General features: G+C 37.6%; 1 protein-coding gene across 12 annotated transcripts in view; it reads left to right on the top strand.

Moving 5' to 3' along the window:
* Positions 1 to 27895, top strand: part of CSNK1G1 (casein kinase 1 gamma 1) — a 214947-nt gene that overhangs the window by 153989 nt on the left and 33063 nt on the right. For all 12 annotated transcript variants that reach the window (XM_077128196.1, XM_077128201.1, XM_077128193.1 and 9 more), the window contains 3 exons: positions 1711 to 1795; positions 2074 to 2222; positions 10556 to 10663. In XM_077128196.1, coding sequence (XP_076984311.1) covers positions 1711 to 1795; positions 2074 to 2222; positions 10556 to 10663 — 342 coding nt within the window. The remainder of the gene's footprint in view (positions 1 to 1710; positions 1796 to 2073; positions 2223 to 10555; positions 10664 to 27895) is intronic.

Here is a 27895-nt window from a genome sequence, read left to right as displayed (position 1 = left end):
TTCAGTGCTCAGTTGTTAATGGAGGGGCTGCAGACTTGATATCTATATGAAGCACATAGGGGATGTCCACGTTGTCACTGCTCTCCTGGGCTTTGAAAGCTCTCTGCTCACATTTGTTTTTTCCTTCTTAATCCTTCCTTCCTTGTTTTTGGGTTTTTAATAATCTTTTCCCACATTCCCTCCCAACAGCAGTGCTGTTTCTCTCTATCAGTATTCCTCCTCCACTACCGTTATGTAGCAGGAGGAGTGTTCCCAGTGTGTCAGAGAATTCTGTAACAAATTGATGACTGCAGCTGCTACACATTTTACCAGCAAGACCAGCAGGGATGGGTATTCCTCTAAGGGAACTGGAAAATGTATAGGCAAAGGGCCCAGCTAAAACGAAATGAAAAGCCAGATTTAGCTTTGCTGTTCAAATAAATGCCTATTCAGACAGTGCCATTACTTGTGAAACATTTAGAGTTAATAGCCTTCCTCAGGCTGGTGATACCTTCATGTCAAATTAGCTATTAATTGTTATCATTATAAACATTATAATTACTCTATACCTCTGTTATTATGATCGTCTACCCAGAGTCCCATGAGGTAGGTAAAGGTGATACTTAGTTTTGAGCTGTAATTTATTTCAGCACGTCAATATGGAAAGAAACTTAGTATCTTGGGGTACTTCTATACCCTCTCCTTTTGGAAAGGCAGAATGAATTATTTTACTGGACATTGTCCTGAAAAGTAAGGCTTCTGCCCTTTCCCTTTGGGAAGATTTATTTCTTTCCCCTTGAATTCCTCTACTAACATCTCCTTCATAGTCTTCTCCTAGTAATATGTATAGCTTCGATTGCTATTGACAGCTTTCAAATAGAATTTCACATCCTAGTTATTCATCATATAGCCACACAATGCATAAGCATGCTATTAATTGCTTGAAGCCTTCTTCTAAATAACTCTTCTCATGGTTTTAAATCATTTATTTTAGTGGTGGTTCTGTTTCTAAAATTTCTCCAACTTACTTTAAGACACCATTGCTTAAAGCTGAGCGCAGCACTGTAGGTAGAGTCTCATGAGAATCCCTTGAAAACCTATTGTTCATACAGGTTCTAGGATCTCTCTCTCTCTCCATTCCTGAACATGCGAGTCGTGGGCTGCTTTGAATGACTGACACACATTAAACCTGTCTGTTAGCCATGCCTATATCATAGAGAACTTTTTTCCCCTCTGGAAACATGTAATTGAAAGGCATTTTTCCATTTCTTGGTTCTTTTATCTACTTTAGCTTCTCAAAGAATATGTAGTATATTTTTACTCGTAGTTGGATTTGCACTACTTTTATTCTTATAGAACTTATCTAAGAGGGAGAAGGCTAAATCATTATTGAATCCCAGTGGCAATGGGAGATTACTAAGCTTCTGCAATTTTGAAGGTGTTCCTCTTAATTTTTTTTTTTCTTATCCTGGTACCTCATCTCAGTACATTGGATAGTGTTTATCTGAGACTACTAATTGTAAGTGCAAGTAAAACTTCACAGCAGATATTTTTGTATTTATCTAAATAGATTATTTCTGCCTCATTTCTTATTTGTTAGTATTAGAAGAAAATTTGAGACTAACGGATACTGTTGATTTTGAGTGAAACAATCATTTTGTCCCCAAACATGTTAAACCTCCGATACTTAGCAGCTCTTTGCAAATAAATTTCTCTCTTTACTCTTTACAGGCTGATACCTTAAAAGAAAGATATCAAAAGATTGGTGACACCAAAAGGAATACTCCCATTGAAGCTCTCTGTGAGAACTTTCCAGGTATGATGCTAAAAGGACACTCCAGCTAGTGTGACTGAAGTTTTGAAATACTTGAGACCATGGCTTTTTGTCTCTAGATAAGGGTATTCTCTGGCTAATTTACATTTCCTTTTATTATCATTTAGACTAAGGTAGTAGTTTATTCACTTCCATTTGGTCCATTAAGAAAAAACCAATGTAAAAAATAATCTATACAGATAGCCGTTTCTTGGCCCAGGGCTTCTCCCCATGGGAAGCATTCAGCTAATGAGCATGGCCTTACACCTCTTTTCTAACAGAGGAGATGGCAACCTACCTTCGATATGTCAGGCGATTAGACTTCTTTGAAAAGCCTGATTATGAGTATTTACGGACCCTCTTCACAGACCTCTTTGAAAGGAAAGGCTATACATTTGACTACGCCTATGATTGGGTCGGGAGGCCTATTGTAAGTATCCTTTTTTACCTTGTCACTTTCATTCTCAGACCAACACTTTCCAGTGTGTTTTTTTAAATTGATATATATTATATATTCACAAACTACGTAATTATCCAAAGTATACAGAGATTCACAATATCATCATATAGCTGTGCATTTATCATCACAATGGACATTTTGTTTGTGAGTGTGTGTGAGAGAGAGAGAGAGAGAGAGAAAAATAACATATATACAAGAAAGCAATAAATTTCAAAATACATCTTAACAATTAGTTGTAGAACAGATTTCAGAGTTTTGTATCAGTTACAATTCCACAATTTTAGATTTTTGCTTCTAGCTGCTCTAGGATACTGAAGACTAAAACAAATATCAGTTTAATGATTGATCAGTCATATTTGTTTGTTAAACCCTACCTTCTCTACATAACTCCACTGTCAACTTTGATCTTTCTGTTCTACTCTTTAGGCGTATTTGGGCTATGGCCATTCTAGCTTTTTCATATTGGAAGGGGCAGTCAATAATATAGGGTAGGGAAATGGAACTAGCTGATGTTCTAAAGAGGCTCAACCCTCTAGGTTTCAGAACTTGTTCAGGGACCCATTTGGAGGTTGTAGGTTTCTGGAAAGTTACCCTAGTGCATGGAACCTTTGTAGAATCTTATATATTGCCCTAGGTGTTCTTTAGGATTGACTGGAATGGTTTTGGTTGGGGTTTGGTAAGTTATAATAGGTAGCAATTTCTGACTGAAGCTTGTATAAGAGTGACTTCTAGAGTAGCCTCTCAATTCTATTTGAATTCTCTCAGCCACTGATACTTCTTTACCCCCTTTTGGTCAGGATGGAATTGTTGATCCCACAATCTAGGGCTGGAGTCATCCCTAGGAGTTATCTCACATGCTGCCAGGGAGACTTTCATCCCTGGATGTCATGTCCCACATAGGGGAAGGGCAATGATTTCTTTTGCAGAGTTGGATTTAGAGAGAGTGAGGTCATATCTGAGCCACAAAAGAGGTCCTCCAGAAGTAATTCTTAGGCATATGTATAGGTAGGTTAAGTTTTTCCACTATATACATAAGTTTCACAAGAGTAAGCCTCAAGATCAAGGGCTTGGCCTATTGATTTGGGTGTCCCTAAAGTTTGACACAGTATCAGGGTTTCCCTGATGGTAAAGTTTAATAGTTTCATATTTTTTCTCCCATCCCTCAAGGGACCTTGCCAATACTTTTTGATTATCTGCTTAATATATTCTAGGATATATCCAGGCATTACATTAAGCTATACAGGGTTAAAGACCCTCATTCTTATTTTGGGCTTCCTGTGTTTTGATTGTTCAAACGAGCTATCCAAACAGGTTGAGTTAGATTATGTGCTACAGAAAATTTAGGTTCCAGACAAAATTAACCTTTCTTCCTCTCAAAGAGTAGATGAGGTTCTAAAATATATACAATGTCTTCCTTACCCCCTATTCTGAACTACCTTAATCCTAACCGTATCGGCTTCATTCTTATCTCTAAGTACCAGGTTATGCATATATAAAACAGCCTCTCAAAATCCAAAAATATAATTACCACTCCAGTCTAAATGTGTCTACTATAAGACCTTACAATCTAGGCCTCTGTTTTCTTTTTTTTAATTTTTTTTTATTTTTTTAAACATAACAACATACAAGCATGAACATTCTTACCATATGATCATTCTATTCTTGGTATATAATCAGAAAGTCACAGTATCATCACATTGATCATTTCTTAGAACATTTGCATCAATTCAGCAAAAGAAATAAAAAGAAAATGGAAAAAAACTCATACATACCATACTCTTATCCATCCCTCTCATTGACTGCTGGTATTTCCATCTACCCAATATATTTTAAGCATTGTTTTCTCTATTTTTTTCTATACCCCTTACAACTCTCTTTCATTGATCATTAGTATTTTAGTCTATTCAATTTATTTTAACATTTGTTCCCCCATTATTTATTTATTTTTAATCCATATGTTTTACTCATCTGTCCATACCATAGATATAAAAGGAGCATCAGACAGAAGGTTTTCACAATCACACAGTCACATTGTGAAAGCTATATCATTATACAATCATCTTCAAGAAACATGACTACTGGAACACAGCTCTACCTTTTCAGGCAGTTCCCTCTAGCCTCTCCATTGCATCTTGACTAACAACGTGATATCTATTTAATGCATAAGAATAATCTCCAGGATAACCTCTCGACTCTGTTTGGAATCTCTCAGCCATTGACATTTTATTTTGTCTCATTTTGCCCTTCCTCTTTTGGTCGAGAAGGTTTTCTCATTCTTTTGATTCTGAGTCTCACTCATTCTAGAATTTCTGTCCCATCACCTTATTTCTGTACCAGGAAGGTCCATACCCCTGAGAGTCATGTTCCATGTAGACAAGGGGAGGGCAGTGAGTTTGCTTGTTGTGTTGGCTGGAGAGAGAGGCCACATTTGAGCAACTAAAGAGGTTCTCTTGGGGGTGACTCTTAGGCCTAATTTTAAGTAGGCTTGACCTATCCTTTGTGGGGTTAACTTTCATATGAACAAACCCCAAGATTGGGGGCTTAGCCTATTGCTTTGGTTGTGTGCACTGCTTGTGAGAATATCAAGAATTCTCCACTTGGGGGTATTGAATTTTCTCCCTTTCTCCCCATTCCCCCAAGGGGACTTTGCAAATACTTTTTTACTCACTGTTCAGATCACTCTAAGATTTATCTGGGCATCACTCTGGACAAACATACAAAATATCATGTCCTACTCAAGGTTCCATGTACTTATGGTGTTTAATTAAGCTGTCTACACAAGTTATATTAGGAAATGAACTAGTCAAAATATAAATTTTGTACCAAATAAACATTTTTGCTTTAGTCTCACACATAAGTTAAAATTTTAAAATATTAATTGCCATCTATTTTCAACACCCTGCAGTAATGACATTCCTTTGTTCTTCCTCATGCAAAAACGTTTTTAAATTTGTACATTTAGTTACTATCATTATATACTCTAGGCATTCCTACATTATACCATCTCAGTCTTTATCATCTTTCTTTCTGATTTCATTTATGCCCCCAGCCCTCCTCCCTCTATCATTCTTACATTACGCTTCATTCAGTGTTCTAACATACTTGTATTACAGTTAGGTAGTATTATGCTATCCATTTCTGAGTTTTCACAATCAGTTCTGTTGTCTAATCTGTATTGCTTCAGCTCCAGTTACCCAATATCTTACCCTGTTTCCGTCTCCTGATGGTCTCTGTTATCAATGAAATTCTCCAAGTTTATTCACTAATGTCAGTACATATCAGTGAGACCATATAGTATTTGTCCTTTTATTTCTGGCTAACCTCACTCAGTATAATGTCCTGAAGGTCCATCCATGTTGTTACATACTTAAAAACTTTATTCTGTCTTACAGCTGCAGAATATTCCATTGTATGTATATACCACAGCTTGTTAGCCACTCATCTGTTAATAGACATTTTGGCTGTTTCCATCTCTTTGCAATTGTAAATAATGCTGCTATAAACACTGGTGTGCAAATGTCCATTTGTGTCCTTGCCCTCGTGTCCTCTGAGTAGATACCTAGCAATGGTATTGCCAGGTCATATGGCAGTTCTATACTTAGCTTCCTAAGGACCTGCCAAGCTGCCTTCCAGAGCGGTTGTACCATTTGACATTCCCACCAACAGTGGATAAGTGTGCCTCTTTCTCCACATCCTCTCCAGCACTTGTCGTTTTCTCTTTTATTGATGATGGCCATTCTGGTAGGTGTGAGATAATATCTCATTGTGGCTTTGATTTGCATTTCTCTAATAGCCAGGGAAGTTGAGCATCTTTTCATGTGCCTTTTGGCCATTTGTATTTCATCTTCTGAGAAGTGTCTGTTCAAGTCTTTTCCCCATTTTTTAATTGGATTGTCTGTCTTTTTGTTGTTGAGCTGAACAATCTCTTTATATATTCTGGATACTAGAGCTGTATCTGATATATTGTTTCCAAATATTGTCTCCCATTGTGTAGGCTGTCTTTTTACTTTCTTCATGAAGTTCTTTGATGCACAAAAGTGTTTAATTTTGAGGACTTCTCATTTATTTATTTATTTCTTCAATGCTGGTGGTTTGAATGTAAGGTCTAGGAAACCACCTCCTATTAGAAGATTTATAAAATATGTTCATACATTTTCTTCTAAAAGTTTTATGGTCTTAGATCTAATGTTTAGGTCTTTCATCCATTTTGAGTTAATTTTTGTATAGGGTGTGAGATATGGATCCTCTTTCATTCCTTTGCATGTGGATATCCAGTTCTCTAGGCACCATTTATTGAAGAGACTGTTCTGTCCCAGGTGAGATGGTTTGACTGCCTTATCATAGATTAGTTTTCCATAGATGAGAGGGTCTATATCTGAACACTGTATTCGATTCCATTGGTCAGTATATCTATATTTATGGAGTACCATGCTGTTTTGACCACTGTAGCTTCATAATACACCTGAAAGTCAGGTAGCATGAGACCTGCGACTTCATTTTTCTTTCTCAGGATACTTTTAGCTGTTCGGAGCACCCTGTACTTCCATATAAATATGGTTATTGGTTTTTCTATTTCTGTAAAGTAATTTTTTGGTATTTTAATTGGTATTTCATGAATCTGTAAACCAATTTAGGTAGAATTGACATCTTAACTATATTTAGTCTTCTAATCCATGAACACGGTATGCCCTTCCATTTATTTAGGTCTTCTCTGACTTCTTTTAGCAATTTCTTGTAGTTTTCTTTGTATAGGTCTTTTGTCCCTTTAGTTACATTTATTCCTAAGTGTTTTATTCTTTTGGCTGCAATTGTAAATGGAATTAGTTTCTTGACTTTCCCCTCAGGTTGCTCAGTACTAGTGTATAGAAACACTACAGATTTTTCAGTGTTGATCTTGTAACCTGCCACTTTGCTATACTCATTTATTAGCTCTAGTAGTTTCTGTGGATTTTTCAGGGTTTTTGACATATAGTATCATATCATCTGCAAACAGAGTTTTATTTCTTCCTTTCCAATTTTGATGCCTTGTATTTCTTTTTCTTGTCTAATTGCTCTGGCTAGAACTTCCAGCACGATATTGAATAACAGTGGTGATAGGGGACATCCTTGTCTTGTTCCTGATCTTAGGGGGAAAGTTTTCAGTTTTTCCCCACTGAGAATGATGTTAGCTCTGGATTTTTCATATATTCCTTTTATCATGTTGAGGAAGTTCCCTTGTATGTCCACTTGGAAGAATTAGAGAAAGAACAGCAAACTAACCCCAAAGCAAGCAAAAGGAAAGAAATAATGAAGATTAGAGCAGAAATAAATGAAATTGAGAACATGAAAACAATTGAGTAAATTAAAAAAACCAGAAGTTGGTTCTTTGAGAAAATCAGTAAGATTGATGGACCCTTAGCAAGACTGACAAAAAGAAGAGAGGATACAAATAAATAGAATCAGAAATGGAAAAGGAGATATAATCACTCTCCCCACAGAAATAAAGACAGTAGTGACAAGATACTATGAATAGCTTTGTGCTAATAAACGCGACAATTTAGATGAAATGGACAACTTTCTAGAAAGGCATGAACAACTAACATTGACTCAAGAAGAAACAGATGACCTCAACAAACCAATCACAAGTAAAGTAACTGAATCAGTCATTAAGAAGTTCCCCAAAAAGAAAAGTCCATGACCAGATGACTTCAGATTTGAATTCTACCGAGCATTCAGGAAAGAATTCGTACCAATCCTACTCTAACTCTTCAAAACGATTGAAGAGGAGGGAAAGCCACCTAACTCATTAAACGAAGCCAACATCACCCTTATACCAAAGGTAGACAAAGATATTACAAAAAAAGAAAGCTACGGGCCAATCTCTCTTATGAATATAGATGCAAAAATCCTCTAGCTCACTAATCCTATCTTCTACCTCTTGAAATCTAACATTATAGGTTTCCATTGTTTTTTTCAATCTCTTCTGCTCTGCCTTTCATCGCATCAATTCTAATTGTTTTTTCACTTTCAGTTTCATTCCTTGCCTTCTTTATATCCTCCCTCAATTTATCGATTTGATTTTTGATGAGGTTGCTATGCCTGTTCAAACATTCTGAATTAATTGTTTCAACTCCTATATCTCATTTGAATTGTCAGTTTGTTCCTTGAGTGGTCCATTTCTTCAATTTTCCTAGTATGGTGCGTTATTTTTTGCTGGCATCTAGGCATTTAATTTCCTTAATTAGTTTATTCTGGAGATTATTTTCACTTTTTTTACCTAGGATTTTCTTGCTGGATGACTTCGTCTATTTGTTCTTTGATATTCAGTTCACCTTATTATAGACCTCTAGCTTAGGTTTTGTTTAACAGATCAGAATTTTTCAGTTCTTGTTTCTCACCCTGCCTGTATGGTGCCTTTCTGCCCATCCCCCTTAGGAGGGTCTACTCAGGTATTATAGACCCCAGTCAGATTTTTCCAGACTAGACTGGCATCCTCTCAGAAAGAAAGAGTCACCTGTATCAGTTTTCCCTGAGGGTAAGACCCAGCAGATTGAAAGACTTTCCTATGAAGCCTCTAGACTCTGTGTTTTTCCTATCCTGTCCTGTATATAGCACTTGTCTGCATGCAGGTCCCACCAGCTTAAGATGATGAGGTACCCTTAACTTCAGCAGACTATCCCTGTTGGGGTGTGGATGAGACAGAGGTTAGGTTGTACAGTGGGTTTAATCGCTTTAGTCTTCCAGATCCTGGGGTTTGAATTCCGTGAGGGAGGAATTCCACCTGAGCTGTGCCCCACCCCTCTCCTCTGGAAGCACAGCCTCCAGACAGACTCTCAAACAAGCTTATTTCTGCCTATGCCTGGGGCAACTGAAGCCTGAGAAGCCCTGCAGTTGTAGCCAAAGAGCAGTCAAGCCTTAGAAACACAGCCACAAAAAAAAGAAAAGAAATAAAATCCTGTTTAGAGTAGGACACCCTTTCCTCAGGTTTGCCAATCAAAAGCTTAAGTTGTTACGTTGCTCTGTGTATGTCCAGGTCCTGTGTGCCCCCTTCTTTCCTTCAGGGCCCAGAACCTTTCAAGTATTTGTGCTGTCTGATCAAAAAAACATTGTTTTTTTTCCCCTTTATCCGTCAGCCCTGACCGCTCTTCGCCAGGGCAAAAACCAGCAACCTCAGCTTTTACTCGAGGTTCAGCTGAGCTGGGGGCTTATTCATAGTAATCAGAATTTGTTAATTAATTCCACAATTGGAGCTTGGTTATGTTCAGCCTCTGCTGCTAGTAAAATCTTTCCTTTCCTCTCTGGGAAGCAGCTTGTGGGGGAGGGGTTCCAGCCACCTCTGCTTCGGGAACTTACGGTTCTGGGTGGGCTCGCCGCATGCAATAACTGTTCTTTCATTTCTGGGTTATTTTCCCTCACCAAATGGGAAAATAGGTTCATTTACAACATTGCAAGCCTCATGACTTTGTTCCTTTTTGTATTAGCACAATCTTCAATCATATGTATACAGCATCGTTTGCCAGTCTTCTTCTCAGTGCATCTTTCAGCCACCTGCATTCATTAGGCATCATGTATAAGGCCCTAAGTCCACAGTCCATCAGCATTCTCAATTTTAGATAATTTCATTCTTCCCAAGAGAAAGATAACCAATAAACACACCCTCACCAAATAGGAAATCTAAACCTCCCCTTAACTCTTATCCCTCCCCCTATTATTTACCTCTGCTGTTGCTGTGGTACTACTGATGTTTTCTTTTTAAACATACCCCATAGCATACAATAGCAGTTTTCCCCCTGTACCCTGGACTTAAATATTCTTTGTACAGAAATCATACCTTTAAATTAGTTTGGGCAAGAATTTTTTTATATATCTAGTGTTAATCAGTGGGATACATAGGTCTATACACCCCTTTCTATCATGTTCACCTTCAATATGGTAATGTTATTTATAGACCAACCAGAGAACTGCCTTCACTTCTGTCTGTTCCCTTACTTTTGAGTTCAACCTCATTAGCTAACCATTTACCCATCTCTAGCTTCTATGTATCTCTAAGTCCCCTATAATCTGCATTATAAGCCTCCAATTTTACCTTTACCATGGTCATAAAATTGGAGTCATATAGTATCTATCCCTTTGTCTGCAACCTGCCTCCCTTTTGCAAATAAGTAAATCAAGAAGACAGAAAGAAATGAAAGTACCCTGGGTGTCTGAAAATAATAATTAATACTACTCTGTTAAAATTAGAATTAGAATGATGATGTTCTTTGTAGAGGTATCATGTTGGATCTGGTTTTCTCTATTTGACTTTTTGTTATGTGTTTTTCCAGCCTACTCCAGTAGGGTCAGTTCATGTAGATTCTGGTGCATCTGCAATAACTCGAGAAAGCCACACACACAGGGATCGGCCATCACAACAGCAGCCTCTTCGAAATCAGGTATGTATTGTCCTTCTAGTTTTTCAGATATTGCTCCTCTTCTTGTCTAGGATTAAACTCAAATTCTTCAGCTTCTCTGCTTAAGTGTATATACTGAAATGAAAGCAAAGGCTTGCCCTTTCTCACTTGTGTGATGTAACATTCTGGCATCCCTCAGGGTATGCATTATAATACTTGAGAAGTGGCCAGATGCCTTATAGGAAGCATCTACTCTATAGAATCTGAATTTCATTGTCTGTTGGCTGAAGGATGGACTGATACTGAGTTAAGACCCAAGGCAGTCTGCCACAGGCCCATAGAATCTGGTGGATGTCCAGGAACAATGGGTTGCCCACTTTGGATCTCATCTGTGGTTCAGTTTGGAACTCTTGTCAGTTCTGGTTCTTCTCTGCTAGTTTGTGCTTCTAGCTGACCTGGGCATATACTGGAACCTCCAGCCACACCTCTTGTCCCTGTACCCAGGTTAATTCTAGATCTGTCTGAGATTTGAGATGGACCTAAAATGAAGAATCAGCTTCATATTAGAATATTCAGAGAAGACTATGTCATCCTTTATTGTCTTTTGTTTGGGAAGCTAGTGATCTCTCAGCCTAAAGAAAGAGTAGGCAGTTGTGAAAAAAATCAACAAATGGCCATTACAAAAAGATCTAATTGGTTGGGGAGTATATATAACACAGGATTTTTGTCTTTATATCACATATTTTACTAAGAAAAGTACGGTCCTATGTAGATGAATAAGCAAAAAATAATAAACAAGTTTGAAAATATTTTCATTGAAAAATGAAATATCATTATCACAGTCAGATGATAACGCTTGTTTCCTCACACCCTTGATCTCAATTTTCTATATTAACAGACATTTTTATAATAAAATGCAAAAATGCATATTTCACAGATGCAGTTGCCAAGTGCATAGTTTAAAAACAGTAAAGGAATGCACATACACAGATATGAGCAATGAAATATATACACAAATAATAATAGACAGATTCACTAATAATTACATACTGTTGGCAAGATGTATGCCTTGATGGGTAGGAAAAAGATGTAAGAAAAGACATTTATTAGAGAATGGATAAAAGAGTAGATTCATAAAAAGATGAAGTTTAGTAAACTATGGATGTTAATTGGGTCCATAATTAAATGCTTTATGCAGAATAGCTGGCTAAGAAAAGATAAAAAAAGAAAAATAATAATTAATTTATCAGTGAAATCACAGTCAATGTATATTCCACTCACATTTTGAGACAATCTTAGAACAAAATATGTATTTCTTTTCAGGAAAATAAAAATGAGTCATTCGTTTTCCTTGTCTTAAAGAGATGATTGAAAACCTGATTGCCAGAGTAATGAAAACCTGATTGCCAGAGTAAAAAGGAGATGATAGCTAGTAGAGTTGCAGTGCATTTCATATAATTTTATATGAAAGGTCATTTGGCCATTATATGTAATGATTTAGAAAAATCTCATCTGCAAGACTTCTTTTTGAAGAGTTCAATCTTGAAAATCGCTGTTTTTGTTTTTGTTCCCCTTTTAGGGTTTTTAGTATCCCATGACTGCTAAGGGATTGGAATTCCCCACATTAATGCACATTTTATACCTCTTTCCCAGCAGGATCCTGAATCCTTGCTGGGTAGAATTCTTTTTGCACTTTGAGTAAATGGATTTCTAGAGTCTGTTCAACCTTCACTAGTGTCTTAGTTTGTAGTCTCATTGCTTTTGTTCCATCTTCAGGATTTTTTTCTTATGCCTGTTTTTTTTTTAAGAACAGTTGTAGCCAAGTATGTCCTTTTTATTATTCTAGGATTGAAGAGTAGTATGATTTTTTAAGAATAATTCTTTCCTAGTTTTCAAGTCAGCAAAAGAAGAAAATAAAGTTTCCTTTCTTGCCTTGAAATTGAAAGGCTTTGACTTTACTTTAGGATGGCTGACTTTTTTTAGCAACTTTGACTCAGAAAATCTAAGCTGAGGACACTGTGTGAAAGTATGTGCTGGGCATACCAGAATAAGTAAGGGAGGCCTTGTCCTCAAAGAACTGACAAACAGATATGTCAGTTATTCAGGTGACTGATAACAAAAGGCAAAACAGATATGTACCCTAAGTTGCAAATTATCATCGGGGATTGGACAGAGACATTTCATCTAGTCTACACATGACAGAATTTCATGAAAATAGTTGCATTTGTAATATTCTTGAGAGAATTAAGTGGAGATGGAAGAGGCATTCCAAACAGAAAGGATGCTTGAGAAATAGAAAATGTTGTATCTAGTCCTATTTTGCTAGTGTATATGGTATGAATAAAGGAGTCCTAGGAGTGAGGGTCGGGAAAATAGGTTGAAATCATTTGCTTAGAACTCCCGGAATGCTAGATTGGATGATTGGTGTTTATTTTCTGTAGGAAATAAGAACTAAAGGCCTTTGAAGAGGCAAGTGATATAATGAAAACTTTGCTTAAGGAATCTTGACACAGAAAGTGGTAGTATCCTAGCTGTCAGCAGGAAGGCTTATTTGGAGTTTGACTTCAGGCATCTTGAGTTTGAAACACTAATGTTGTATCCCCATGGAAGATATCTAGCAGGCAGAGGATGGCTAGCAAAAGAAAACTAGAGAGCCATTTGGAAGTTAAAGCTTGAAGATGACCTTGATGATAAATAAATAGCCTTCTTATTGTAGGCACCACCAGCTGTGTGACAGAGGAGTGAGAAAGGGTATTAACAAGCTATTTAGTCCCCTACTAAGAGTAGGAGGGAAAAGAAAAGAAGCTCGGGTATTGTTTTTAACTTACCCCAAGAATTTCACTGTAGGACATTTACAGATATAAGGGCAGAGATTTTTACCTGTTGTTCTAGTTTGCTAGCTGCCGGAATGCAATATACCAGGAACAGAATGGCTTTTAAAAAGGGGACTTTAATAAGTTGCTAGTTTACAGTTCTAAGGCAGAGAAAATGTCCCAATTAAAACAAGTCAGTAGAAATGTCCAATCAAAGGCATCCACGGAAAGATACCTTGGTTCAAGAAGACTGTTCACAGTTTCTCTCTCATCTGGAACGACACATTGCAAACACAGTCACAGTTTCTCACTCGGCTGGAAGGGCACATGGCAAGCAAGGTGTCATGTGCTACTTGCTCTCCTGGCTTCCTGTTTCATGAAGCTCCCCAGGGGATGTTTTCCTTCTTCAACTCCAAGCGTTGCTGGCTTGTGGGCTCTCTGCTCTCATGGCTATGTCATTCTGCTCTGCTCTCTCTGAAAATCTTGGGGGATATTGGGGAGACCACCTTTTTCTCGACTCCACCCTCTCCAAGCATCGGGGCTGCACCCGGGCTCTCTGCCATCTCTGGGGCACACGCTCGACCTCTCCATGTCGTGGCAGCCAGGCTCCCCCCAAACCCCAAGGAATGTGCTTCACCCTCTCCAAGGCCTGACGTGGCATGACTCTTCCACTGCAACCAGGTGGAAGGCCCATCCTCTGCCTTTGGGGCAAACTCAACCTCTCCACGGGTTTGGGTGGGTCTGCTCTCCTGGCCCAAGGCTTCTTGACTTCAGACCTCAGCCTCCATGGTTTTGCCTCTGAAGTTATTTTTCCTCCAATGTGTTCCATCTCTGAACCCCCCAGTCCAGACTGACAGCAGCTCTGTTTATATAGGTCCCACAGCACTCTCGTTGGCTTACTATGTAGTAGCCTTGGATCATGCCCATTAGACATAAGGAGTTTCCATAAATCTTTCCTTGATAACTCCATGTCTGATCCTGGCTTTCTCTGAAATGGCTGACTGGTTCCACCTTTGACCAAGACCTCATGTGGGGCACTATTCTCTGGGGTCGCCCTTCCTAGAGGCCCAGAATTTTCCAGAACTTCAATTTCTGGTTTCTTTTTACTCAAGAGTTCAGTTTTCAGCTTACCTCTTTCCTGTCGCATTTCACTATAAGGTGCTAGGAGAAACCAGGCTGCACTTTCGACATTTAATTTGGAGATTTCTTCTGCTAAATATCCAAGTTCATGTCTTTTAAACTCTGCCGTCCAGCCAAAGCCACTAGTTAATTTTGCCAGATTATCTGCCATTTTAAAACAAGGATCACCTTCCTTCCAGTTTGCAATAACACGTGCCTCATTTTTGTCTAAGGCCTCATCAGAGATATCTTCAGAGTCCACATTTCTACCAACAGTCTCTTCAAAGCATTCTAGGCCTTTTCTATCAAGCGTCTCACAACTCCTCCAGATTATTCCCCTTATCCATTTAAAAAAGCTGTTCCAACATGTTTGGTATTTGCAAACTGCAGCAGCACCCCACTCTCGGTACCAAAATCTGTTCTAGTTTGCTTGCTGCCAGAATGCAATATTTGACTTGTTTTAATTGGGACATTTTCTCTGCCTTAGAACTGTAAACTAGCAACTTATTAAAGTCCCCTTTTTAAAAGCCATTCTGTTCCTGGTATATTGCATTCCGGCAGCTAGCAAACTAGAACAACAGGTAAAAATCTCTGCCCTTATATCTGTAAATGTCCTACAGTGAAATTCTTGGGGTAAGTTAAAAACAATACCCGAGCTTCTTTTCTTTTCCCTCCTACTCTTAGTAGGGGACTAAATAGCTTGTTAATACCCTTTCTCACTCCTCTGTCACACAGCTGGTGGTGCCTACAATAAGAAGGCTATTTATTTATCATCAAGGTCATCTTCAAGCTTTAACTTCCAAATGGCTCTCTAGTTTTCTTTTGCTAGCCATCCTCTGCCTGCTAGATATCTTCCATGGGGATACAACATTAGTGTTTCAAACTCAAGATGCCTGAAGTCAAACTCCAAATAAGCCTTCCTGCTGACAGCTAGGATACTACCACTTTCTGTGTCAAGATTCCTTAAGCAAAGTTTTCATTATATCACTTGCCTCTTCAAAGGCCTTTAGTTCTTATTTCCTACAGAAAATAAACACCAATCATCCAATCTAGCATTCCGGGAGTTCTAAGCAAATGATTTCAACCTATTTTCCCGACCCTCACTCCTAGGACTCCTTTATTCATACCATATACACTAGCAAAATAGGACTAGATACAACATTTTCTATTTCTCAAGCATCCTTGAGAAATATTGCAGAAACAGAATGGCTTTTAAAAAGGGGAATTTAATAAGTTGCTCCTTTACAATTCTAAGGTCGAGAAAATGTCCCAACTAAAACAAGTCTATAGAAATGTTCAATTTAAGGCATCCAGGGAAAGATACCTTGGTTCAAGAAGGCCAATGAAGTTCAGGGTTTCTCTCTCAGCTGAGAAGACACCTGGCGAACACAGTCAGGGCTTCTCTCTCGGCTGGAAGGGCCAATGGTAGACAAGGGGTCATCTGCTAGCTTTCTTTCCTGGCTTCCGGTTTCGTGAAGCTCCCCGGGAGGCATTTTCCTTCTTTATCTCCAAAGGTCTCTGGCTGATGGACTCTCTGCTTCATGGTGCTGCAGCATTCTCTGCTCTCGGAATCTCTTATTCTCCAAAATATTTCCTCTTTTATAGGACTCCAATAAACCAATCAAGACCCACCCAAATGGGTGGAGACATGTCATCCCCTAATCTAGTTTAACGACCACTCTTGACTAAATCACATCATCCAAGGAGATGATTTGTTAACAGTTTCAAACACAGTATTGGATAGAGATTATTCTACCTTTACGAAATGATATTTTGATTAAAACATGGCTTTTCTTGGGGGGCATACTTCCTTTCAAACCAGCATACCTGTTTTGTTCACTGCTGTATCCGTTACAGGTAAAACAATGTTTGGCACATAGTAGACACTCAATAAATTATTGAATGCATGAATGAATGAATAAATTATTGAAATCTTTCAAATGAATGGTATGGATGAAATCAGACTTTTTTAAATTACAGATTTTTATTTAAACTTAAATGAAAAAATAAATTTCAAACTTTTCTTCCTCCTTGTTTTCTATTTCCATAGTGAGTCATTCTGCCTGTGTTTTTTGGCTAGAGTAGGAGTAGATTGTCTGATGAAGGGGAGGGGTATAAAAATATCCAGTGGGCTCTTGATGCAAAGAAAGTTCACTCGGTCATATTGGATTTTCCTCTTGCATCTCTGTGAGACTCTTTGCCTTATGTTCAGGGCAAATTTTGCTTTGCTGTTTTAGTTTGTAGGTATATTCAATTGGATACTTTTTTAGATTCCAAATATGATTCCCAAAGAATTGCATTTAAATTTGCCTACATTGGTGTTTGCCTTGTAAAACTGTTTTAATAGCAACTGCTTAAGAATAATTTTTTTGAACACTAATTTTGCCCAGCTAGAGAACTGTATTTAAATGACGAGTTTATTCATGAAATATTCATAGAGTAAATATTCGTGAAGGATCCAGATTCAATTCCCAGTCCATGCACTACCCTAAAATATATATATATATATATAATAAAAACAAGCAGAACAAGCAAGCAAAAATTCAACAAATAGTGTTGCAGTAACAGAATACTCATATGGAAAAGCAATGAAATGTCACCCTACATATATATTTTTGTATAGAGCATACAAAAAAATAATTTTGTGAAGGCTAAATCCATTCTGAAAGATTCTCATTGAGTTGGCCTTTTCAATTATTTTACCCTTGTTTTTTTGTCCTTTCCCAGTTCCAAAGATGGTATGTCTTACTATGGCTCTGATTCCTCTCATAAAAAGTTTGTATTACTGTGTTAGTGTGCAGGTTGCCGAACGCAATTACCTGAAACAGGTAGCTTTTAAAAGGGGAAATTTATTAAGCTGCAAGTTTACAGTTCTAAGGCCATGAAAATGTCCAAATTAAGGTAAGCCTATGAAAATGTCCAATCTAAGGCTTCTAGGGAGAGATACCTTAGTTCAAGAAGACCAATGATGTTCGAGTTTTCTCAGCTGGAAAGGTACATGGTAACATCTGCTAGCTTTCTCTCCAGGCTTCTTCAGTAGCTTCCCCAGGGTTGACCGTTCTGTTGGCTCTGTCGGTTCTGGTGGCTCTGAAGCTTTTTCCAAAATGGTTCCCTCTTCAAGGGCTCCAGTAGGCATCCTCACCTTGAATGGGTGGGTAACATCTCCATGGAAACAATAAAAAGATCCTACCAGCAATATTGAATGAGGATTAAAGGACAAGGCTTTTCTTGGGTATACAACAGATTCAAACTGTCACATTCTACCCTATGGGCCCCCAAAAGACATGTTCTTTAAAAATGCAAAATACATTCATTCCATAATAATATCATAAAGGCTTAAGCCATTTCAGTTACAATACAAATACAATACAAAGTCAGAAACAGTATGAAATCTCATTAAAGTCAGCTACGGGCATGGTCTATTCTAAGACAAAATTCTCTTCTGGCTCTGGACCTGGAAAACTCAGAACAGATTATCTGCTACCAATATAGACAGGAGTAACAGTCATAGGATACATATTACCATTTCCATAGGAAGGAATTGGAAGGAACACAGAGGTCACCAGACCCAAACAGTTCTGAAAACCTACAGGGCAATTGCCATTAGATTTCAAAGTCTGAGAGTCATTCATCCTCAGGGGTTGAGAAAGCGGCAGTCCCACAATTTCCAAGGGCCTACACAGTGGCCCGGCTCTCTCCAAATGCAACATTGGGGAACATTGTGGAAGCCATCTTTTTCTCTAGTACACTCTGTCCAAACATCAGAGCCACACCTGGGCTCTCTGCCATCTCCAGGGCATTCCTTCAGCCACTCCAGAACAATGTGATGACAGCCAGGCTGTCCCCAAACCCCAAGGAATATACTCCACCCTCTCCAAGGCCTGGGTACAACTCTTCCTGTGAAAACATGGTGGAAAGCCCACCCTCTGCCTTTGGAGCAAACTCACTCTCTCCAAGTGCATGAATGGGTCTATTCTCCTGGCCCAAGGTTTCTTCACTTCCGACCTTCGCTTGCATGGCTCTGCCTCTGAAGTTATTTTTTCTTCATTTTTGTCCCTTTTCTCTCCCTTTTAGTCCAGACTGGCAGTGGTTCCATTTATACAGATCCTACAACACTCTTGTTGGTTTCCTGTGCAATATGCTGGGATCTTGCATCAGACAAAAGGACCTTCCACACATCCTTCCTGGATAACTCTATCTTAAATCCTTGCTTTTCCTGTAATGGCTGACTGCTTCCATGTTTGGTTAAATCGTCTATACAGGGCACTCTTCTCTGGGAGTCTCCCTTTCTGGAAGTCCAGAGTTTTTCAGACCATCAATTTCTGGTTTCTTTATACCTAAGAGTTCAGTTCACAACTTTCTTCTTTCCTGTCACATTTCGCTATAAGTTGCAAGGAAAAATCAGGCCGTACTTTCCACGTATAATTTGGAAATATATTCTGCTAAGTATCCAAGTTCGTGGCTTTTAAAAATCTGCCTTCCATCTAAAATCAATGGTCAGTTTTGCTAGATTCTTTGCCACTCTAAAACAAATATCACCTTCCTTCCAGTTTGCAATAACACACACATCATTTCTGTCTAAGGCCTCATCAGAGGTATCTTTAGAGTCCGCATAATAGCTTCAAACCAGCACACCTATATTTAAAGGAAAGAGTCTGTCTGTCCTTTGTAATTTTCTTCTAGATGATCTATTTCCTTGCACGTTCTCCAACTTGACTATGAAGGAAAATATGAATTAAAGCTGATCCCTCAGATTTTAGGAAAAACCATATTTAAACTAACTCAGTACCTTATAAGCACACAAGAAATGAACAGCAGTACTTTAAAAAGTCAAATCATAATGACTTCTGAGGCTGTGCCCCCAGTAAAAGAGTGATTCCAGATTTATTTGGAGTTTTTTTGCCTTTAGACTCCAAGGGAATGGATTTATGGGATATATATAACCTTAGAAAAATACATTGTGGTTTAGTGCTATCATTTTTGCTAAGTAAAGCTTTATGAGCATAGCTTTTCCATGGGAGAGATTAGGCCAAATTGCTAAATAGACAAGACAAGGTAGTCAAAGATCTTTGTATAGTTTTTGTCTCTCTCTTAAAAAAAAAATAGTTAGTCCAGTAGCAGTGGCCTTAAAAAATCAAAAGTTGAGATTTCCCTGGAACCAGGCTGAGGAGTGTGTATGGATTTGGAACCACAGGATAGATCGTTTCTGCGGCTGTATTAACTGCTCGCAGGTCCTGGATGGGGCAGAATTCCCCGGTTTGAGCTTTTTTCATGGGCAGCAGTGGAGTGTTCCATGGAGAGTTGCACGGTCAGATGATTCGGTGTGCTTCTAACCACACCAAGTGGCTTTGCATCCCTTCCAGAGCCTTTTGAGGGATCGGATACTGTCGCACTGCCACGGGGTGGGAGCAATATTGGCTATCCATGGAGATGTTCCCCCCCAATTGTGAGTTGTAACTTCTGATTAGATGGTTTCCATGGAGATGCATCTCTGCTCATTCAAGAAAGCTTGAGAGGAAGTAGCAGCCTTGAAAAACAGGAGAATCTCAAGATATTGAAAAAACAACCTATGAAATGGAAGGAATTACTTGTAAATCATATATCTGACAAAGCCAAATATCTAAACTATACATTAAAAAACCTCTTTTAAAAAACATAATTCTGCTTCCTGGTCCGGTGGGGAATCCCCCAGGCCCGCTGCGGCCCGCAACCAGCCACAGGGTCCCCTCAAGCCGCGGCAGCTGACGCCCCCACCACGCGCGGCCCCTGAACCAACGGAGAGAATTGGATCCGAAATCCCCAGGCCACGGAGATCGGTGACTGGGGGAGACCCATTCCAAACACTTGAGACAAACGTGTGCCACGTGCGCCACATACTGGGCAAGATAAGAAAAACAGATCCCAGAGATTTCACAGAAAAATATTACAACCTTGCTGGGTCCAACACCAAGAGAAATCTGAATAAATGCCCAGACGCCAGCAGCAGAAGATAACTGTCCACGCTCAAAAGATTGAGAATATGGCTCAGTCAAAGGAACAAACCAATAGCTCAAATGAGACACAAGAGCTGAGACAACTAATGCTGAATATACGAACAGAAATGGAAAACCTCTTCAAAAATGAAATCGATAAATTGAGGGAGGACATGAAGAGGACATGGGCTGAACATAAAGAAGAAATAGAAAAACTGAAAAAACAAATCGCAGAACTTATGGAAGTGAAGGATAAAGTAGCAAACATAGAAAAAATAATGGATAGCTACAATGATAGATTTAAAGAGACAGAAGATAGAATTAGTGATTTGGAGGATGGAACATCTGAATTCCAAAAAGAAACAGAAACTATAGGGAAAAGAATGGAAAAATTTGAACAGGGTATCAGGGAACTCAAGGACAATATGAAGCGCACAAATATACGTGTTGTGGGTGTCCCAGAAGGAGAAGAGAAGGGAAAAGGAGGAGAAAAACTAATGGAAGAAATTATCACTGAAAATTTCCCAACTCTTATGAAAGACCTAAAATTACAGATCCAAGAAGTGCAGCGCACCCCAAAGAGATTAGACCCAAATAGGCGTTCTCCAAGACACTTACTAGTTAGAATGTCAGAGGTCAAAGAGAAAGAGAAGATCTTGAAAGCAGCAAGAGAAAAACAATCCATTACATACAAGGGAAACCCAATAAGACTTTGTGTAGATTTCTCAGCAGAAACCATGGAAGCTAGAAGACAGTGGGATGATATATTTAAAATACTAAAAGAGAAAAACTGCCAACCAAGACTCCTATATCCAGCAAAATTATCCTTCAAAAATGAGGGAGAAATTAAAACATTCTCAGACAAAAAGTCACTGAAAGAATTTGTGACCAAGAGACCAGCTCTGCAAGAAATACTAAAGGGAGCACTAGAGTCAGATACAAAAAGACAGAAGAGAGAGATATGGAAAAGAGTGTAGAAAGAAGGAAAATCGGATATGATATATATAATACAAAAGGCAAAATGGTAGAGGAAAATATTATCCAAACAGTAATAACACTAAATGTCAATGGACTGAATTCCCCAATCAAAAGACATAGATTGGCAGAATGGATTAAAAAACAGGATCCTTCTATATGCTGTCTACAGGAAACACATCTTAGACCCAAAGATAAACATAGGTTGAAAGTGAAAGGTTGGGAAAAGATATTTCATGCAAATAACAACCAGAAAAGAGCAGGAGTGGCTATACTAATATCCAACAAATTAGACTTCAAATGTAAAACAGTTAAAAGAGACAAAGAAGGACACTATATATTAATAAAAGGAACAACTAAACAAGAAGACATAACAATCATAAATATTTATGCACCGAATCAGAATGCCCCAAAATACATGAGAAATATACTGCAAACACTGAAAAGGGAAATAGACTCATATACCATAATAGTTGGAGACTTCAACTCACCACTCTCATCAATGGACAGAACATCTAGACAGAGGATCAACAAAGAAATAGAGAATCTGAATATTACTATAAATGAACTAGACTTAATAGACATTTATAGGACATTACATCCCACAATAGCAGGATACACCTTTTTCTCAAGTGCTCATGGATCATTCTCAAAGATAGACCATATGCTGGGTCACAAAGCAAGTCTTAACAAATTTAAAAAGATTGAAATCTTACACAACACTTTCTCAGACCATAAAGGAATGATGTTGGAAATCAATAATAGGCAGAGTGCCAGAAAATTCACAAATACGTGGAGGCTCAACAACACACTCCTAAACAACGAGTGGGTCAAAGAAGAAATTGCTAGAGAAATTAGCAAATACCTCGAGGCGAATGAAAATGAAAACACAACATATCAAAACTTATGGGACGCAGCAAAGGCAGTGCTAAGAGGGAAATTTATTGCTCTAAATGCCTATATCAGAAAAGAAGAAAAGGCAAAAATTCAGGAATTAACTATCCATTTGGAAGAACTGGAGAAAGAATAGCAAGCTAACCCCAAAGCAAGCAAAAGGAAAGAAATAACAAAGATTAGAGCACAAATAAATGAAATTGAAAACATGAAAACAATAGAGAAAATCAATAAGGCCAGAAGTTGGTTCTATGAGAAAATCAATAAGATTGATGGGCCCTTAGCAAGATTGACAAAAAGAAGAAGAGAGAGGATGCAAATAAATAAGATCAGAAATGGAAGAGGAGACATAACTACTGACCTCACAGAAATAAAGGAGGTAATAACAGGATACTATGAACAACTTTACGCTAATAAATACAACAATTTAGAGGAAATGGACGGGTTCCTGGAAAGACATGAACAACCAACTTTGACTCAAGAAGACATAGATGACCTCAACAAACCAATCACAAGTAAAGAAATTGAAGCAATCATTCAAAAGCTTCCTAAAAAGAAAAGTCCAGGACCAGACGGCTTCACATGTGAATTCTATCAAACATTCCAGAAAGAATTAGTACCAACTCTCCTCAAACTCTTCAAAAAAATCGAAGTGGAGGGAAAACTACCTAATTCATTCTATGACGCCAACATTACCCTCATACCAAAACCAGGCAAAGATATTACAAGAAAAGAAAACTACAGGCCGATCTCTCTAATGAATATAGATGCAAAAATCCTCAATAAAATTCTAGCAAATCGTATCCAACAACACATTAAAAGAATTATTCATCATGACCAAGTAGGATTCATCCCAGGTATGCAAGGATGGTTCAACATAAAAAATCAATTAATGTAATACACCATATCAACAAATCAAAGCAGAAAAATCACATGATCATCTCAATTGATGCAGAGAAGGCATTTGACAAGATTCAACATCCTTTCCTGTTGAAAACACTTCAAAGGATAGGAATACAAGGGAACTTCCTTAAAATGATAGAGGGAATATATGAAAAACCCACAGCTAATATCATCCTTAATGGGGAAAAATTGAAAACGTTCCCCCTAAGATCAGGAACAAGACAAGGATGTCCACTATCACCACTATTATTCAACATTGTGTTGGAGGTTCTAGCCAGAGCAATTAGACAAGAAAAAGAAATACAAGGCATCAAAATTGGAAAGGAAGAAGTAAAACTATCACTGTTTGCAGATGATATGATACTATACGTCGAAAACCCGGAAAAATCCACAACAAAACTACTAGAGCTAATAAATGAGTACAGCAAAGTAGCAGGTTACAAGATCAACATTCAAAAATCTGTAGCATTTCTATACACTAGCAATGAACAAGCGGAGGGGGAAATCAAGAAACGAATCCCATTTACAATTGCAACTAAAAGAATAAAATACCTAGGAATAAATTTAACTAAAGAGACAAAAAACCTATATAAAGAAAACTACAAAAAAACTGCTAAAAGAAATCACAGAAGACCTAAACAGATGGAAGGGCATACCGTGTTCATGGATTGGAAGACTAAATATAGTTAAGATGTCAATCCTACCTAAATTGATTTACAGATTCAATGCAATACCAATCAAAATCCCTACAACTTATTTTTCAGAAATAGAAAAACCAATAAGCAAATTTATCTGGAAGGGCAGGGTGCCCCGAATTGCTAAAAACATCTTGAGGAAAAAAAACGAAGCTGGAGGTCTTGCACTGCCTGACTTTAAGGCATATTATAAAGCCACAGTGGTCAAAACAGCATGGTATTGGCATAAAGATAGATATATCGACCAATGGAATCGAATAGAGTGCTCAGATATAGACCCTCTCATCTATGGACATTTGATCTTTGATAAGGCAGTCAAGCCAACTCACCTGGGACAGAACAGTCTCTTCAATAAATGGTGCCTAGAGAACTGGATATCCATATGCAAAAGAATGAAAGAAGACCCATATCTCACACCCTACACAAAAGTTAACTCAAAATGGATCAAAGATCTAAACATTAGGTCTAAGACCATAGAACAGTTAGAGGAAAATGTCGGGAGATATCTTATGAATCTTACAATTGGAGGCGGTTTTATGGACCTTACACCCAAAGCAAGAGCACTGAAGAAGGAAATAAATAAATGGGAACTCCTCAAAATTAAACACTTTTGTGCATCAAAGAACTTCATCAAGAAAGTAGAAAGACAGCCTACACAATGGGAATCAATATTTGGAAACGACATATCAGATAAAGGTCTAGTATCCAGAATTTATAATGAGATTGTTCAACTCAACAACAAAAAGATAGCCAACCCAATTACAAAATGGGAAAAAGACTTGAATAGACACCTCTCAGAGGAGGAAATACAAATGGCCAAAAGACACATGAAGAGATGCTCAATGTCCCTGGCCATTAGAGAAATGCAAATCAAAACCACAATGAGATATCATCTCACACCCACCAGAATGGCCATTATCAACAAAACAGAAAATGACAAGTGCTGGAGAGGAGGCGGTGAAAGAGGCACACTTATCCACTGTTGGTGGGAATGCCAAATGGTGCAACCACTGTGGAAAACAGTTTGGCGGTTCCTCAAAAAGCTGAATATAGAATTGCCATACGACCCAGCAATACCATTGCTGGGAATCTACTCAAAGGAATTAAGGGCAAAAACTCAAACAGACATTTGCACACCAATGTTTATAGCAGCGTTATTTACAATTGCAAAGAGATGGAAACAGCCAAAATGTCCATCAACAGACGAGTGGCTAAACAAACTGTGGTATATACATACGATGGAATATTATGCAGCTTTAAGGCAGGATAAACTTATGAAGCATGTAATAACATGGATGGACCTAGAGAACATTATGCTGAGTGAGTCTAGCCAAAAACTAAAAGACAAATACTGTATGGTCCCAATGATGTGAATCGACACTCGAGAATAAACTTGGAATATGTCATTGGTAACAGAGTTCAGCAGGAGTTAGAAACAGGGTAAGATAATGGGTAGTTGAAGCTGATGGAATACAGACTGTGCAATAGGACTAGATACAAAAACTCAAAAATGGACAGCACAATAATACCTAATTGTAAAGTAATCATGTTAAAATACTGAACGAAGCTGCATCCGAGCGATAGGTTCTTGTTTTGTTTTGTTTTGTTTCTTTTGTTCTTATTATTATTACTTTTATTTTTTTTTCTCTATATTAACATTCTATATTTTTTTCTGTTATACTGCTAGTTCTTCTAAACCGATGCAAATGTACTAAGAAACGATGATCATGCATCTATGTGATGAGGTTAAGAATTACTGATTGCATATGTAGAATGGTATGATGTCTAAAAAAAAAAAAAAAAAAATGGTCAGCACAATACTGCCTAACTGTAATGTAATTATGTTGGAACGCTGAATGAAGCTGCATCTGATCTATAGTTTTTTTTTTTGTTTTTTTTTTCTTTCTCTTATATGTTTTTGTACTTTTTATTTTTATTTGTGTTTTCTCTGTGTTATCACTTTATTTCTTTTTCTGTTGTCGTGCTATTTCTTTCTCTAAATCGATGCATATGTACTGAGAAATGATGACCATACACCTATGTGATGATATTAAGAATTACTGATTGCATATGTAGAATGGATTGATTTCTAATGTTGTGTTAGTTAATTTTTTTAATTAATAAAAAAAAAAATCAAAAGTTGATGAATTTTCCATTTTCCTTCTTTTAACAGCCTACCACTTAGTATTCAGCAAGGTTGAGGTTTTGTTAGTTGAAGGGGTAGATAGTCTGCTCAGAAATAACTTGTCTGTTAAAATAAACTTTTTGTCTCTGAATTTGCTTATTCTTGTAAGTGGAATCATACTGTATTTGTCCTTTTTTGTGTCTGTCTTATTTCACTCAGAATGTTTTCAATGTCCATCCATGTTGTAACATTTCAGAATTTTGTTCCTTTTTGTGGCTTAATAATATTACATTGCCTGTATACATTGCATTTTGTCTGTTCATTGATCTATTGCTGGACACTTGGGTTGTGTCTACTTAAGATGGAAGTTTTTAATATCTTTATTTATTTATTTTACCCCTAAAATTGTCTGGTAAAGCTGTGTACCTGATCTAAAGGCCTTTTCCGTCAAAATGTAGACCTAATATAACATTTTACCTGTGCCCGATAATCCTGATCTTGTTTCCCATCAGCTTCTAAGCTAAGATAAAATAGTTTATTCTCAGGTGTAAAGTTTCTTTTCTTCCCACATACGTCTTTTTTCTTTTTTTTCAAGAACAAAAACAGGAATTTATTGATTCGTATTACTTAAAAATGTAGTTTTCGCCATCTCTCAATCTGTCATCTGTAGGAATGCTTCATTCTCAGTCTTCATGTGGATCAGGCTAACAAACAAATCCACCAGAAAAAGAACCCACATAACATCCTTAACTTTACAGAAAAGTCAGACATCATTTTACCTCTGCCTAGAAGCAAACTTCAGAAAAATATGAAATGAACTTCTGGAATATTCAGTGACATGATTGAACATTGTAGTCCTGTTTGAATTTCAGCATTCACCCTGTGTTCTGAGTAATGTCCTTTTAGAAGGAGATTTGATAATTTTGGATTAATCCTACCTAGGAAAATTTTACCATTTTGAGTGAGGATAGGGCAAAGTTTGAGTGGAAAGTTGCAAAATTCTAGGCCCCATGATTTTTTGAACTGCTTCATAGACTTAATACTACTGTTTCTGTAGGTCTGCATTATACTGATTGTTGTTGTCAGTGATTGTTGGGCATCTTGATATCTGACCAAGCCTGTAGGATACAGGAACTCACCGTCCATACTCATGACCAGTTGCATGGAATAACCCCTGTTCAGCATGGAAAAACTGATTCTATTTCATGAGCTTCATAGAAGAAACTTTTATTTATTTAAAGGATACACTTCAGTAACCTTGCCAGCTTTAAAAAATATATTTTGGAACCCATTAAGGGAGGTGATTGAGTTTTTTATAAATGCAGTCAAATTAATTTTTTAACATTAACTTTCTCCGAAGTATAGGATTTGTTGTTTTTGTTTTGTTCTTGCTAGAACAAAAGAAAATGTTTGCCTTTTTTTTTTTTTTTTTTTGCTTCAGAACAGTAGGTTTTTATCTCCAATAAGAATTTGAAATAATTGTCAAGCCATAATATATGAAATGTTTTCAGGCAGTATTTTCTTTACCCCTTGTTACTGTGCTCTCCTCACTGTCCATTAAGAAGAGATTTGTTCCCTCTACCCTAAGCACAGGTGATGGTTTTCACTTTTTTCACAATCTTGATATTGTTTTAAGTTTTTTGATGTTGTTGTTAGCTTTGTCTTGATTTATGCTATGCTAGATTGTTGCTTTCTTGTTTCCACATTCACCTTCTACATAGCAAACCAAGCATTTCCATGCAGGTAATACAGTCACAACTGAAGATTTTAAAGCATTC

This window comes from Tamandua tetradactyla, chromosome 14, assembly GCF_023851605.1.
Source record: "Tamandua tetradactyla isolate mTamTet1 chromosome 14, mTamTet1.pri, whole genome shotgun sequence".
Taxonomy (NCBI): Eukaryota; Metazoa; Chordata; class Mammalia; order Pilosa; family Myrmecophagidae; genus Tamandua; species Tamandua tetradactyla.
The sequence above is the reverse complement of the archived record's forward strand: the minus strand, read 5'-3'. Positions and strand labels throughout refer to the sequence as shown.